This window comes from Callithrix jacchus, chromosome 9, assembly GCF_049354715.1.
Source record: "Callithrix jacchus isolate 240 chromosome 9, calJac240_pri, whole genome shotgun sequence".
Classification (NCBI taxonomy): domain Eukaryota; kingdom Metazoa; phylum Chordata; class Mammalia; order Primates; family Cebidae; genus Callithrix; species Callithrix jacchus.
Window position 1 is genome coordinate 115801074 of NC_133510.1, and position 15561 is coordinate 115816634.

At 40.9% G+C, this 15561-nt stretch overlaps 1 protein-coding gene across 17 annotated transcripts in view; it reads left to right on the forward strand.

The window, feature by feature from the left end:
- Nucleotides 1–15561, forward strand: part of RPH3A (rabphilin 3A) — a 341396-nt gene that overhangs the window by 263278 nt on the left and 62557 nt on the right. For 10 of the 17 annotated variants that reach the window (XM_078337362.1, XM_078337364.1, XM_054238912.2 and 7 more), the window contains 2 exons: nucleotides 1310–1398; nucleotides 10828–10839. In XM_078337362.1, the coding sequence (XP_078193488.1) occupies nucleotides 1328–1398; nucleotides 10828–10839 (83 nt within the window). In that variant the 5' untranslated portion in view covers nucleotides 1310–1327. The remainder of the gene's footprint in view (nucleotides 1–1309; nucleotides 1399–10827; nucleotides 10840–15561) is intronic. The other 7 variants (XM_078337365.1, XM_078337366.1, XM_054238915.2 and 4 more) reach the window with 1 other exon arrangement.

The following is a 15561-nucleotide window of genomic DNA, read 5'->3' on the forward strand; positions in this document are numbered from 1 at the left end:
TACACTGTCCTTACAAAGGAACCCTGCACCCCTAGCACCTCCCAGCCTGGGCAACCACGAATCTAATTTTTATCTTTTATAGATTTTCCTATTCCGTATACCTTATATAAGTGGAATATCACAATATATGGCCTTTTCTGTCTGGCTTCTTTGACTTAGCATCATGTTTTCAAGGTTCACCTACATCACAGCCCATGTCAATACTTCATCTGTTTTTATGGCGAAATAATGCTACGTTGCATTGATACACCACATTTTGTTGATCTGCTCATCAGTTGGTGAATACTGGGCTTTTTCTATTTCGTGGTTATGAATAATGAATGAAAAGAGACAAGGGTAGATGAAGAAAAACCAAGGAGGAGTCATTTGCATTAAGTCAGGCAGAGATAGTGGCAGATTGGATCAGCGTAATAGCAATGCGGGCTGAAAGCAGTAGGCAGATCCTAAGTTTGTTTTAAAGATCAAGCCAATACCATTTTCCAATAGCTTGGATGTAGAGTATTTTTTAAAAAGACAAGGAGACATAGGCACAGGGAGGGGAATATCACATACTGGGGCCTATCAGGGGGTGGGCCCTTAGGGTTAGAGGAGGGATAGCATTAGGAGAAATATCTAATGTAGATGATGGGTGGATGGGTGCAGCAAACCACCATGGCACGTACATACCTATGTAAAAAACCTGCACATTCTGCACATGTATCCAGAACTTGAAGTATAATAAAAGAAAGAGAGAGGAAGGAAGGGAAGGGAGGGAAGGGGAGGAAAGGGAGGAAAGGAAGGAAAGGCAGGCAGGCAGGCAGGCAGGCAGGCAGGAAGGAAGGAAGGAAGGGCGGGAAGGAAGGCAGGCAGGCAGGCAGGAAGGAAGGAAGGGTGGGAAGGAAGGCAGGCAGGAAGGAAGGAAGGAAGGAAGGAAGGAAGGAAGGAAGGAAGGGCGGGAAGGGCAGGAAGGAAAGGCAGGGATGACTGTAAGACAGCAAAGTCAGATGACTTGCTCAGTAGAAAGACCCTGGATTCGAGTTAACTCTGCCCCACACACTGCTGGAAGTGTGGCAGCCTTTCCTCACCAGTGAATGAGAAGAACTTGGATTTAGGTGAGGGAGTTCTTCCCTCTGGTCCACGGGGTAGCTGTGACTTCCAGCAGGACAATTTCCCTCTTAGGGTCTCAGATTCCCCATCTGGAAAATGAAGAAACCAGATTTAGTTTTCTTTCTTCTCTGTCTCACTGGGTGCGTGGCATAAAGCAGGGACTTGAGAACTAAGGAGTGGCTGAATGACAAGGCGATGTCCTCTCTGGGTTCATGTTTTCCAGGAGCACTAGACGTCTGCCATGACTGACACCGTGTTCAGCAACAGTTCTAGCCGTTGGATGTACCCCAGTGACCGGCCCCTTCCATCAAAGTAAGTTGCTGCGTCTTCCGGGGAGTGGCTTGTTTTGAGTTGACGTTTTGACAGTTCTACATTTGAAAAAAAAAGAGAAGGAATAGCTTCCTTCCCTAAGATAGGGGAGAGGAACCTAAAGGGTTTTACCATGAAAACGTCTCCCCTAGTTCGACTATTTTGCAAGGTTGAAAGGACAAGATTAAATTCTGAGTCTCGTGCTGCATAGAATAGGTGGTCTGGTGGACTGGAGAGAGAAATGACCTGGTGGTTAGAAGGAGACTTGGGTTCTAGTTCTGGATATGGGCTAATTTACTGTGCGATGATAGGCAAAAATCTTCCCCTCTCGGGCCCTTAGTTTCCTTATCAGTCAAATAAGGAAGTTGCACTCGATCAGAGATGACAAACCGGCAGACCGCAGGCTAACTCTGACTTGCAGAAGTGTGTTTAAAACAACAATAACAACAACAAACAAACAAACAAACAAAGACTTTGGGGCCTGATGATGTAAAAGTTGGGAGACTTCACATGAAAGTCCAGATTTCTGCCATGTCTTCAAAAGATCAGACCTGAAAACACTGGACAACAATTTTGCCCACAGTTCAGCAGAAGTCACGTGGCAGCTGATAGCTTTGGACTGGCAAGAGCTCTCAGTTTTCCACAGTCCCCATCATTTCTTGTTGGTCTCTAATCCTGGCCCACTGTGGACATGTCTGTTATCCACCCATCCCATTTAGTCTCCCTGGAATAGATGGCCTCCGAGTTTCCTTAACTGTGAACTTCTGGGGATCTCATATTAGACAGTATTTTAGGGTCAGTTTAAGAGTTTAAATTCTGGGTAGGACAGTTGAGGATATGGTTATTTTTGTAAAAAGAATAGATGTGAGGGTGTAGTTGTTGTGGCCCAAAGAATATAGAAAGGATATATTTTTTATTTTTTGAGACAGGGTCTTGCTCCGTTGCCCAAGCTGAAATGTAGCAATGCAATCAGAACGCATTGCAGCCTTGACCTCCTGAGCTCAAACAATCCTCTTTTCTCAGCCTCCTGAGTAGCTTGGACTACAGGAATGCACCACCATGCCTGGCTAATTTTAAATTTTTTGTAGAGATAGGATCTTGCTATGTTGACCAGACTGGTCTCAAACTCCTGGGCTCAAGTGATCCTCCCGTCTTGGCCTCCCAAAGTGCTGGGATTACAGATGTGAGCCACTGCCCCCAGCCTGCAAAGGCTTTTCGGCAAAGATTTTTCCTTATTGGGGAGCAGTGTTTCCCTAAACTTGGTCATTTAAGCGCTACCTTTACAGTTTTTAATTTATCTATGAAATATCATTATTGTTATTATTTCTTAATTGGCTACTTATAAAAGGTAAACACTTCTATTTAACAAGAATACTTTTCATCACAAATGGATGTAAGTGGATAATTCGTTCATGCTTTCTATGAACAAAGGTAAGCATAAAGATAAATAATTAAAAGAAACAATGTTATTACAGTCTAGCTATAAACTGTAGCCTCACAGAGGCTCTGAGCCTGAGACTTGCTTTCCACTTAAAAAGGCAGCTAGCAAGTGGTAGAGAAGAGTTAAAGTCATATAAGAACCCATCTGAGACGTTCTCCTTGAAGTACATAAGGTTGGAAAGGAGATTAACATGACAATGTCCTTCTTATTAATTACTTAATATTGCCCTGTCATTTACTGTCTGGTTAATTTCTGTTCTAATTTCTATTAAATAATCCTTTCCCATTTTCTTAAGCTTATTCTATTACTCTGTAAATACTTGGGTTGTATATTTACCTTATTAATATAAAACTTCCCTCTTTTCTAATATTAGTAATTTTAAATGTGATACACAAAGTACCACGTTCAAATGATCCCACAAACTTCAACATATAGTAGTTTCATTGTTTCTCATTTCCATGTATTTTAAATATCTCTTATGATTTCTACTTTAACCCAAGAGTGATTTAGAGGTATATTTAAAAATTTCTAAATGTTTGAGGATTCTTAATTTGTTACTTTTATTAATCACGAGTTTAATGGCATTTTTGTTGGAGAAGATGATGTGTATGATGCTTAGTATTTAAAACATGTTAAGATTTGGCTTAAAGCTAGATCTTAGGATATACTCAACAAATACATAAGAAAAAATGTGTCTTCTATAATTATTGTTTGTAAGGTCACTCACATATCAAAATGAGATTGTTGATTGTGTTCATAACATTTGTTTACATTCACTACTTTTTAGTCTGCTTGTATTATGTTGAAATCTCCTTCAGTCAGCATGGATCTGCCAATTTCTCCCTGTAGTTCTATGAGATGGCTACAGATTTGCAGTTGATCTATATTACTGAAAAACTGAACCTTTTATCATTATGTGATATCTCTCTTTATCTCTAATAATGATTTTTTTGTCCCAAACTCCGTTTCATGATATTAAAAAACATCAGCTTTCTTTAGCTTGTAGTTTTTAAAATCCTTTTATTTTTAATCTTTTATTCCTGTTACATTTCAGGTAAGAGAATATAAAGGGTATTTTTAGCCAGATTTTGTTTCTTCTGTTGTTGTTTAATTCAGTGCGGTAATCTTTGTCTTTCAGGTGATGATTTTAATCCATTTACAGATAGTATAATTATCAGTAAACTCTTTCTGTAAAGGACCAAATAGTAAATGTTTCAGGCTTTTCTGGCCAGGTAGTCTCCATTGCAGCTACTCCACTTTCACTGTTCCAGTACAAGATCAGCCATAGGCAATGGGCACATGAATGGGCATGGCATTTTTTTTTTTTTTTAAATAAAAACAGGCGGCTGACTGTATTTGGCCTGTGGGCTATAGTTTGCTGATCTATTATATAGTTTAACTTTTCTACTCTCTTGTGGCTGTTGTCTCTCTTTATCTATAGTTCTTTTATTTCTTTCCTTGCCTTTTATTTTTATTAATTGGTTAATTGGGCTTCAGGCTTTACATATTCTATTTTTCTCTTTATTGGTTTTGAAGTCATATGGTTCATTCCTGTGATTTCCATGGTATCCTTAAAATGTTACCGTTCATAACTAATCATATCTGGAGCTACTCACTGTCTCAACATCTTCCTCTAGACAACACAAGGTGCTTAAAACACTCTAACAACATTTTAATTCCAACCCTCCCTACCTACATGCTACTCTTCTCTAGTATCTTTGTTTAATCCTTATTTAACTCCATATTCTGAATATGAGCTAGTTTACTGTGTGATATATTAGACATTATTATATTATACTGGCATTTAAAAAAATTGCCTGTCTTCTAGTTTCTTGGTTCAATGTTCAAATCTTCCTGCCTCTTGGTCCTTCTTGGGGCCACTTGACTTCTTCCTGAAGTGCAGCTTTTCATTTGGTAAAGTTCTGTTGGTGAGCTCTCTCAGACTGTGTGTAGTTCAAAACATCGGTTTATCTCTTGTTATTGAAGGTTACGTTGTTCTAGGTGGACTTTGAAGGAATGGTTGTGCTTTCAAGTGTCTGTTAAGAGTCTTAAGTCAACAAATCGCCTTTCCTTTGTAGATGATTTTTCCCTCCACGTAAGCCTGTCTTTTTGATGTTTTGTAGTGCGATGCGCTTAAGGGTATATTTCTTGTTGTTTTATTCTACTTGGTGCATGTTGTGCTTCCTGAAACAGTGGATTCACGTTTTTTGGCATGAAAATTCTAGAAATTTTCTAGTTCTAGAAAATTGTCAGCATTATCTCTTGAAATTTTTTTTTCTTCGGTTCTCCCTATTTTCCCTAACTGGAATTGATTAGATAAGTATTAGATCTCCATGTCACTTACTCTCTCTCTTTTTTCTTTGAGTCGGCATCTTGCTCTGTCTGTTCTCACTTTTATATTTCAAATTGCTTTACCTCTCTGCTGCATTTTGGGTAATCTCTTCACACCTTCCATCATACTCTGTCTTAGAGCATATTAATTTGCTATTAAACCACCCATTGCATTTTAGAATTTAGTAGTTACATGTTTAATTTCTAAAAATTAATTTTCATTAGTTTTAGTATCTTCCTGACCATTTTTCAGTCTTTTTCCCCTTGCTTGTTTTTTAATCCATATTTTATTTCTTTAAATATTTCACATATAGTAACTTCACATTCTGTATCCAATAATTATTATACCTGAATCAGTGGCATGCTGGGTATGTACCATAAAAGCTCATTGGAATGGATGTTAAATTTTCAAAAATTTTGTGAGTCAGATAATAAACGTGGCCATTATTAAAAATTGTTATAATTTTAAATTATAACTTAATTATAACTTATTCCTGGCCAGGAACTGTGGCTCACACCTATAATCCCAGCAACTTGGGAGGCCAAGGTGGGAGGATCAGTTGAGGCCAGGAGTTCGAGACCAGCCTGGCCAACAGGGTGAGATTCCATCTCTACCACAAATTAAAAATTAGCCAGATGCAGTGGTGCATGCCTGTGGTCTTAGCTACTCAGGATGCTAAAACAGGAGAATTGCTTAAACCCAGGAGTTCAAGGCTGCAGTGAGCTATGATTATGCCACTGCATGCCAGCTTGGGTGACAGAGAGAGACCCTTTCTCAAAAATGAATAAAGTTATATTTATAATTAAATCATATTACACACAATGGTGATAACTATTCAAAATTAATCATGTTTCAATTATTTTATTAGGTTTTATTTATTTATTTATTTATTTCTGAGATGGAGTGCTGTGGCACAGTCTCGGCTCACTGCAACTTTCACTTCCCAGGTTCAAGTGATTCTTGTGCCTCAGCCTCCCCAGTAGCTGGAATTACAGGCACGTACCACCATGCCTGGCTAATTTATATATTTTTAGTAGAGACAGGGTTTCACTACGTTGGCCAGGCTGGTCTTGAACTCCTGACCTCGGGTGATCTGCCTGCCTCAGCCTCCCAAAGTGCTGGGATTACAGGTGTGAGCCACTGCGCAGGACCTGTTTTACTACATTTTGATATTCTCTGTTATTTATATCTACTATGCCTGTAAGGTGGAAATACTATATAAAGGTATGCAACTGCATGTTTATTCCCAGCTCTTCATTTAGTCACATCATGTTGGCATTTGAAATTAGCCTCCATGGGGCTCTTTCCCCAGAGATTCAGTTGTTAAACATTTGCCAGCACACCACTGCCTGAAGCCTCTGACCATCTAAGTCTGTTGTTTGTCATTCCTGCAGATTTTCACTCATAATTACTCGCTCTTTGAATGCTCAGACTGTGAGAATCCTAGGCCCCTGCCTTGGGAGCATTTTTCTTCAGAGATATTTACACTTGCTTCTGCCAGGAGGGAGATGTTCTGCTCATCCAGAAACACTCTGGCTCCCTTCGAGGGTCTTGGCTCCATGTGGGGGTCTCCAATTCAGCTTCCCCACCCTGTTGGGAGCTTTGCATCAGCCCCTGGAGTGTAACGTTGGTATTTGCATTGGTTTATTGCTCACAGCTCCCTGTTATGGATTCAGTTTGCTGGATTTCCTTTTTTAAAAATTTCTTATAAAGGTATAATTAATGTACCTTCAATAGTATAAAAGTAGGGTAATTTAAATCACAATTTTATAATTTTATATATATCTATTTTTAGAGATAGTGTCTCACTCTGTGGTGTAGTCCAGAGTGCAATGGCACAACCATAGCTCACTGTAGTTTCAACCACCCAGGCTCAAGTGATCCTCCCATCTTGGGCTTCCTGAGAATCTAGGACTGTGGGTGCACATCACTGCACCTGAATAAGTTTGTTCTTTTTTTGTAAGTAGAGATGGGGTCTTGCTATGTTGCCTAGGCAGGTCTCAAACTCTTGGCCTTAAGTAGTCTTCCAGCCTTGGCCTCCCAAAATGCTGAAATTACTGGCATGAGCCACCATGTCCAGCCATAAGTTGATGATTGTAAACATGTATATACCCATGAAACCATCAGATTTATCAAGATAATGAACATATCTCTCCCCAAAAATTCCTTGTTACCCTTGATAGTTCCTCCTTAACCCTCCCTCTCTCTACCCATTCCCAAGTCGTCATCACTATTTAGCTATAAATTTGTTTGCATTTCCTGGAACTTCATATAAATGGAATCATCCAGTGCGTACTCTTTTTTTTTGCAATGGAGCTATCTGTCTTCTTTTCATTTATTTTGAGATCCAATCATATTGTTTTGTATATCAATAGTTTGTTCCTTTTAATATCTGAATAGTATTTCATTATGTGAATATGCCACAGCTCATTTACTCATTCATCCGTTGATGGACAGTGGGTTTGGGCTAGTACAAATAAAACTTTGTATCGACACATATTTTTATTTATTTGGGGTACTTACCTAAGAGTGGAGTGTTTCAGTCACATGGTAGATGCTGGTTTAACTTTTTAAGAAGCTGCAAACTTTTTCAAGTTGGTTGTACCATTTAAAATTCCACCAGAAGTGAATGAGAGTTCAGGCTTCTCTGCCACCTCAGCAGCACTTTGTATGAGCAGTCTTTTTAATTTTAACCTTCTTCATGTGTGTATAGTGGCATTTCATCACGGTTTTAATTTGCATTTCCCTAATGATTAATGGTGTTAGATATACTGAGACTGGGTTCCGGGGCATGCGAGAGGCTCAACTCCCCGATAAGGTTTGTTCTTCCAGGCTCTTGGTCCCTCACTCACCCAAGAATGGGGAAGAGGACTCCGCCAGGTGTGGTAGGCTCCTAAGTAAATATCGAACCCCAGAGAATTTTGCAGAAAGTGATTTATTTAGGCAGAGAGAGAGAGAAAAAGCAGAAAGAAATAGAGGGAGAGCAGCTTGCACAATGTCATGGAAGGGGATCCAGAAATGGAATCTGCACCAATGTGGGGGAAGGGGACTTTTAACCTGAGAGTAATTCCCACTCCATTCAGATTTTCTGTAAAACGAATTCCTTTAAACTTCCACTGGAGTGATCTTTGATTCCCCTTCCTCCCCCCGCATGAGAAACTTAAAGACCTCTAAGCTCCCGGATGGAGACATGGGTGGAAGTGTGGCACCGGGAATTTCTTGCCTTTGAAACTACGCCCCCTTGTGGACCCAGAAGAGAATACATTCCCTCAATTTTTTCCATTCATATAGCTTTGTTGAAGTATCTCTTCAAATCTTTTGTCCATTTTTAAAATCAGATAATTCATCTTCTTGTTATTAAGTTTTACACATTTCCTTATGTTATAGATAAAATCCCTTGTATATATACATGTTGCAAATACTCTCTCCAAGTCTATAATTTACCTTTCCTTTCCATACGGAGTCTTTTGAGGAGAAAACTTTTTTTTCCCCCTTTTCTGACATGGAGTCTCACTCTGTTGCCCAGGCTGGAGTGCAGTGGCATGATCTCAGCTCAATGCAACCTCCACCTCACTGATTCAAGCAATTCTCCTGCCTCAGCCTCCTAAGTAGCTAGGATTACAGGTGTGTGCCACCATGCCTGGCTAATTTATTTTTGTATTTTTAGTAGAGATGGGGTTTTACCATGTTGGCCAGGCCGGTCTTGAACTCTTGACATTGTGATCCACTCACTTCTGCCTCCCAAAATGGTGGGATTGCAGGCATGAGCCACCGAGCCTGCCAAGGAGAAAAAATTTTTTATTTGAGGTCTATTTGGTTGATTTGTTTTGAAAGGGAGAGAGATCTTAGAGAATTTCCTGACTTTCTAGAAATCCCAGAGATGCATGTTTAAACATTTGCTTTACTTTTTCTAGGATCTAATTATATATTGGTGAAGGGTCTTTTTGAATATTTAGTCCACCCATATCCTCCAAAGCAAATGTTTCATGTCTGTTTACTACTTCTAATACCTCCTCCAGTTCTACAAGCTTTACAGTTTTGAAGATACTATTGAACTCTGTTGCTTTCATTTTTCATAGGAAATTGCTAGTTTCCAAAGCCCTTTTCATGATGCCTTCTTGGAGCCAAACTTATTTTGTAGAGAATATTTCCTCAGCCAAAAACGTGTGTCTCTGTAAGATAAACAGTTGCCTGAAGGGTGGATGGAGTAAAATATTTATTTTATTTAAGAAATGTCAGTTAATTAAAATCCCATCCATCAGAGTTTACTTTAGTCAATATGAAGCCAAACAATTTGCCTTACAATTAAATTAAAATTATCCAAACAGTCTGGACCCCATTTCATTAAAGCGCTCCTGGGCTCCCATGAAACATCTTGGCATTCTGAATGCATTTGGCTGGCTTGATTGCTGCTGCCTTTTCTTCAGATATTAAAATTATTTTCCAATAAATGCTAGTGGGTGAATTACAGTCATCACACATCCTAGCGAGTCTGCTGCAGTGGTGGTGAACTAATGCAGACACTTATAATTTCTTTCTGCAGTAAATTAACAAATCTGGTCTTAATTAACTGCTGGCTAGCCAGATACACTTCCTGCTTTTGTTATTTTCAAATGTCTTCCTCTCTCACCCTCCTTGAATTTAATGATTACATTGGAAACCAACAACCAGGGAATTTGAGAGAAATGAATGCACCTGCTCCTTGCTTGGTTAGGGCAGTGGTTAAGTTCTTCATGTTAAGAATGCATGGGGAGGGCTGGGCCTGGTGGCTCATGCCTGTAATACCAGCACTTTGGGAGGCCAGGGTGGGTGGATCACAAGGTCAGGAGTTCAAGACCAGCCTGGCCAACATGATGAAACCCTGTCTTTATTAAAAATACAAAAAATTAGCCAGGCATGGTAGTGGGCACCTGTAATCCCAGCTACTCCAGAGGCTAAGGCAGGGGATTGCTTGAAGCCAGGAGGTGGAGGTCGCAGTGAGCAGTGAGCCGAGATTGTACCTCTGCACTCCAGCCTGGGTAACAAAGTGAGACTCTGTCAAAAAAAAAAAAAAAAAAATACATGGGGAAAAATGCTGGTCTTTCACTGTTGACACTTCTGCCTAGCATTCAAGTCTTCAAGCGAGAGAGTGCCAGACATGAGAGGTGGAAACTGAGGCACAAAGGGAAGATATGACCTGCCTTTGGTTGCATGCCTCATAAATGGAGAGGCTGGCCTTCTGTCTAGAGTGGAAGAATTTGCTTCCCTCAACCGGGGCACTACTAGGTCTACCGTTCAGGGCTCATTGCTCTACCTGGTACAGTCCTTGTCCACCAGTGTTTGAAATAACAGAAACCAAGAATAATGATGGCCCTGAGATCATTCAGTGATTTCTTTTCAGTGCCACAAAACCATTATTCAAATACCTAAATGATCAGCTCAGTTAATTAATAAGCCAAACTGGCTGTCAATTTAATCAAAGATGTGGGTTTCATAACCCTAAGTTGAAGCAGCCTTGTTTTAGAGATGCTGAAATAAGGTAATAATGGCTGAAACAAAATGGAAGTAGGTCATCGTAGCTCAAACTATGTGAGCGTTGCATCCAGTGTTGATATTTTAATGATTTCTTACCTAACTTTATTCATTTCTTTCTTTCTCTCCTTTCTCTGCCTTCCTTCAGTGATAAAGAACAGTGAGTATTTTATAATACTTCTTTCTATAAACTGCATTTTCTCTCTTTTTCTGATCAAGGTGGCTTGCCCCTGAAGAGAGATTGTTAAAAAAAGGAACTAGCAAATTTTAAATATCTTTTTAAAAAGCTAAGTTATAAAAAATCATCTTAAGAAAAAAAATTATAAAATAAAGAAAACCTCATATCAAACTTGATAAAAGGATGGAAGATGTTTCTTAGGTGAGCCCTCAATTCTTGTTAGTGATTTGTAGGATGTCAGCAAGTTTATTGACCACTCAGTGCTCTTGTTTCTGCAACATTTTGCTGGGGAACACTGTTCTGTGATAAGGAAAATGTTAACTCTAATAACTGCTATCATTAATAAAAGATGACAAGGAACAGGGCAGGGCTGTGGACTGTTACGTGCTGTACATTGGGTCTTTGTCACCTCATCAGAGGTCATCCTGGTTTCCCAGAAAGCACCTTTGACACAGAGGCCCTATCTTTTCTCACAACTTTTGTATTTCTAACTGGATTCATTTCCTAAATATGCGTGACAGATTGGATGCCAGGTCCAACAACTGGGCAGCCAGACTGAAAAGCAGCCTCATCTTCAGATGGGTGCACACATTCAGAAACGATGGAAAGTCATTTTGACCTCCCCTCCCTGCAGTCGTGGACTCTGGGACTCACGGTCTGTGTGGCTCGGGACACAGCCCTTCACCGCCTTGAGACTTGGTTATCTTGTTTGTACAATAGGCACAATAACCCTGCCCCCCCCATCCTCGCCGGCTGATGGTCAGATCAAATGAGATGTGCAGGAAAGGTTTATCAACTGTAAAGTTTAATCAAGCAAAATGAGATGAAGGTATGAATAACAACCTTGACTTACCCTTATGTTTATATAGAGGGATCTTGTACAATTTATTTTAGCTTTTTTTGGACCCAAATAACCACATTATCAGGGCTAGAATGCTCTAAAGATTTAGTTAACACAGCTAATACTGAGGAGACCCAGAAAAATTCTTCTTCCTGCCCTGTGCCTCAGTTTCTCCATCTGTCAAATGGGAGCTTTGAATAGGCTGACTTGTAAAGACTATTTGAATACAAGTTCTGTTGTTGGCTGGTAGGACCCTGGAAAGGCAAGATCTGCTTTCTGTGGAATCATGAATATATTATTCAGACATGCTGGAGAGAGATGCTGAGTCCTTGTCAGATTACAAATATGAACATCACAAGAGAGAAGTTCATGACTCCAGAGAGAGGGTCTCACAGCTCTTAGAGGCATCATGAATGCTGCAGGTGGAAAGGTAGCATGTTCATCCTCTACCCCTCTGTCCTTCATCCCCAGGCTCCTCCCTCCCCTCCTTCCCTTTCTTCCTCCCTTCCTCTATTATAAACACTTATACCAAGTACCTACTAAATACCAATAACCACACTAAGCACCAGGGATACACAGTTAGCCACATATAAAGATACTTCTTGTGGAGTCTACAAACAAATCAAGGGTCAGTCACCAACAAATGTACTCCAGTATGTACAGAGCTATAATCATAGAATCACAGTAGACTGTGGAGCACAAAGACAGCCACCTAGCTCAGACTTGAGGGTGATGACGGAGAGCTTCCTGGAAGAAGTGATGTGTAAGCTGAGACCAGGAGAGGGAGGATTGCTAGGTGGGGAAGACAGAGGAGCTCCCAGTGGGGGACACAGCATCTGCCAAGCCCAACTGTGAGAGAGAGCATGGGATTTTATAAAAACAGAATGAAATGCAGTCTGGCTAAATAGATTAGCAGGAGCCCCAGGTCCCCTTGGCATTCTGAGGATGTAGGGGACCCACAGCATCCCTTCTGCACCCCATTAGTCTGGTTGGGGTAAATTTCATCCAAATAGGCCTTTACACCAGCTGGGCACATGCAAAATGTCCCGTGGTGTGGCTGCCCCTCCTTTTCTTCAGGATTCATTAAAATCCCATTCACTGTGTTGTAAAGAGACTTCCTGCAGACACCTGCCCATGTTGGCATCCAAGGGGAAGGGAGGGGGAGAAGAAGAAAGGAAAGAAAAGGGATTAATTTTCTGCACACCTCTGCTGTTGAATGCTTCAGAGCCTTCATGCCCCGACAGCACTTCCATCATCCCACTCCTTTGGGGAGTTATAATTTATTAATAGAGACATCTGGTGGGTATTTATTACGTGACTATTGTGTGCATACAATGAAGAATCAAGGTGGGAGGCAGGAAGGATATGGGAGGCTGCCCTTTGCAGTATTTCAGGGGGAAAAAATCTATGAGGAGCTTCCACCTGGAGGCTGATTTCCTTTTGTCTCAGGGGCTGGTGATGCTGGCCTTGGTGGGTGGCTTCATTCTGATCCCCTTCTAGCGCACCTGAGCAGGTGCCTTCAGTTAGCAGATGAAGCCCATCAAGAAGGCCAGGTCCTCAAGTCCTGGACCATCCTCTCTCCACTCATGATTCTCAGCAACTCCCTTTTCCCCTTGTGAGTCTCAGGCATCTTTAGGCTTTTTCTTAGCAGGAAAACTCTTTCTTTGAATAATATTTTATTCAGAAGGTAAATATTTGAGACAGAGTAGAGCTGGATAAAGATGTTTAGTGGCTGAAAGCATTAAAAATAGCACAGTAAACATTATACAACTGCAATTTAACATCATGCTAAACTGTAAAATAAGTGTAGGAAGTCTAACAAGTTTCACTCTTTTTTTTTTTTTTGCCATGCTGAATAATGTATCAGTTAGCTTTTGCTATGTAACAAATCATCTTAAAACTCAGTGGCTTAGAACAGTTATTTGTTGTCAGGGATCTGGGCTTGGTGAGTGGCTCTGTGGACCTTGGCTAGGCTCGTTTGTGCATCAAGGGTTGGCTGATCCAGGATGGCTGTGGCTGGAACGATGCGTTTCTTTTCCACATGCTTCACCCTCCAACAGGCTATCCTGGGACTTCTCACGGCGGTGGCAGGGTATAAGAATAAACAGAAACACGCAAGGCCTTTGGAGCTCTTGCCTCTGGACTGGTGCACCATCACTCCCCTGCATTTTATTGTCCACAGCAAGTCCTAAGTTTGGGCTAGATTGAAGGAGTAGGAAAGTAGACTCTGGGGCCAGGCATGTGGCTCACGCCTGGAATCCCAGCACTTTGGGAGGCGGAGGTGGGCAGATCGCTTGAGCTCAGGAATTCAAGACCAGCCTGGCCAACAAAGTGAAACCTCATCTCTGTTAAAAATACAAAAAATTAGCTGGGTGTGGTGGCACATGCCTGTAGTCCCAGCTACTCAGGAGGCTAAGGCAGGAGAACTGCTTGAACACAGGAGGTAGAGGTTGCAGTGAGCCAAGATTGTGCCACTGCCCTCCAGCCTGGGCGACTGAGTGAGATATCATCTCAAAAAAAAAGAAAGAAAGAAAGTAGACTCTGACTCTTTGGTGATCAACTAAAACATCAAATATTAATTTATTTCCCAATGTTTGTCTCTTTTTTCTTTCTAGGATTTTTAATTGGCCTAAAATAGTTTATGTTTTTTTGGGGTACATGTGATATTTTGGTACCTATATACAATGTGAAATTATCAAATCAGGGTAATTGAAATACCCATCACCTCAAACACATATGCATGTTGGGAACATTTTAATTCTGATCTCCTAGTTATTTTGAAGTATACAATAAATTATTGTTAACTATAGTCATCCTATTTGTTGTGCTACCAAACATTAGATCTTATTCCTTCTATCTACCTGCATTTTTGGACCCATTAACCAACCCTACTTTATTCCTTCCTCCCTTGGAAATGCAAATTCTCAAGTCCCACCCCAGATCTTCAGAACCCAAATTTCTGCAAAGGGCCCAGAAATCTGTATTCTGGCTAGCTCACCAAGTGAATCTTAGTCACGCTAAAGTTTGAGAAATGATGAACTCTATCACAGGCCACCCCACTGGTTTACATCATCTTTTCCCAGTAAAAGTGTTTAGGTTCTAGAGTGGGCAAAAAAATGCCGTCTAAAATCATAAAGGGTGTATTTTGGGTAGGGACACACAACCAATTTCCTGCTTCCACCTCAAAGGCAGCTCTGAGCATTTCTTCCCACAGTTAGGACAGGGCACATTGGTCTTTGCAGATTAGCCAATAGTAGACAGTCCCTAGAGAGCCCCCAAGTTCATCATCTGGGGGAAATGTGCTTGTTTCCGTTCCCATTCAGATCACACATACCATGTGCATTTTAAGTCAGTCGTGGGCTCTTGATGTCTCTACAGTTTACATTCCCCTAATTAGACAAATCTACTGTGATCCTCGGAATGAAGCCCAGCTAAGCCTGGTGTGGTGACACACACCTGTAGTCCCAGCTACTTGGAAGGCTGAGGTGGGAGGATTGCTTGAGCCCAGGAGCTCAAATCTAGCCTGGGCAACATAGCAAGACCTTGTCTCTTTAAAAAAAAAAAAAAAGCCTAATTGAAAATGTATACAAACAAAAAAGATATTTGGAACCAACAGTCAAAAGTTCCTTAGATTAAAGCTTCCTCTAAACTAAAGAGCCACAGAAAATTAAGATGAGGGGGGTAGGGGGTCTGGAAGAGTTGACTGTGGCTTGGGAGAAAGTGAGATTGAACCATCTGGCTGCCTTTCAGAAGAGCAGGATAGCATGGTGGTTCAGAGCACAGACCTTCCCTCCTGGGATTGGCTTTGCTACAAGCTGTGTGACCTTAGGCAAGTGATTAACCCCTCTGAACCTTGGTATACT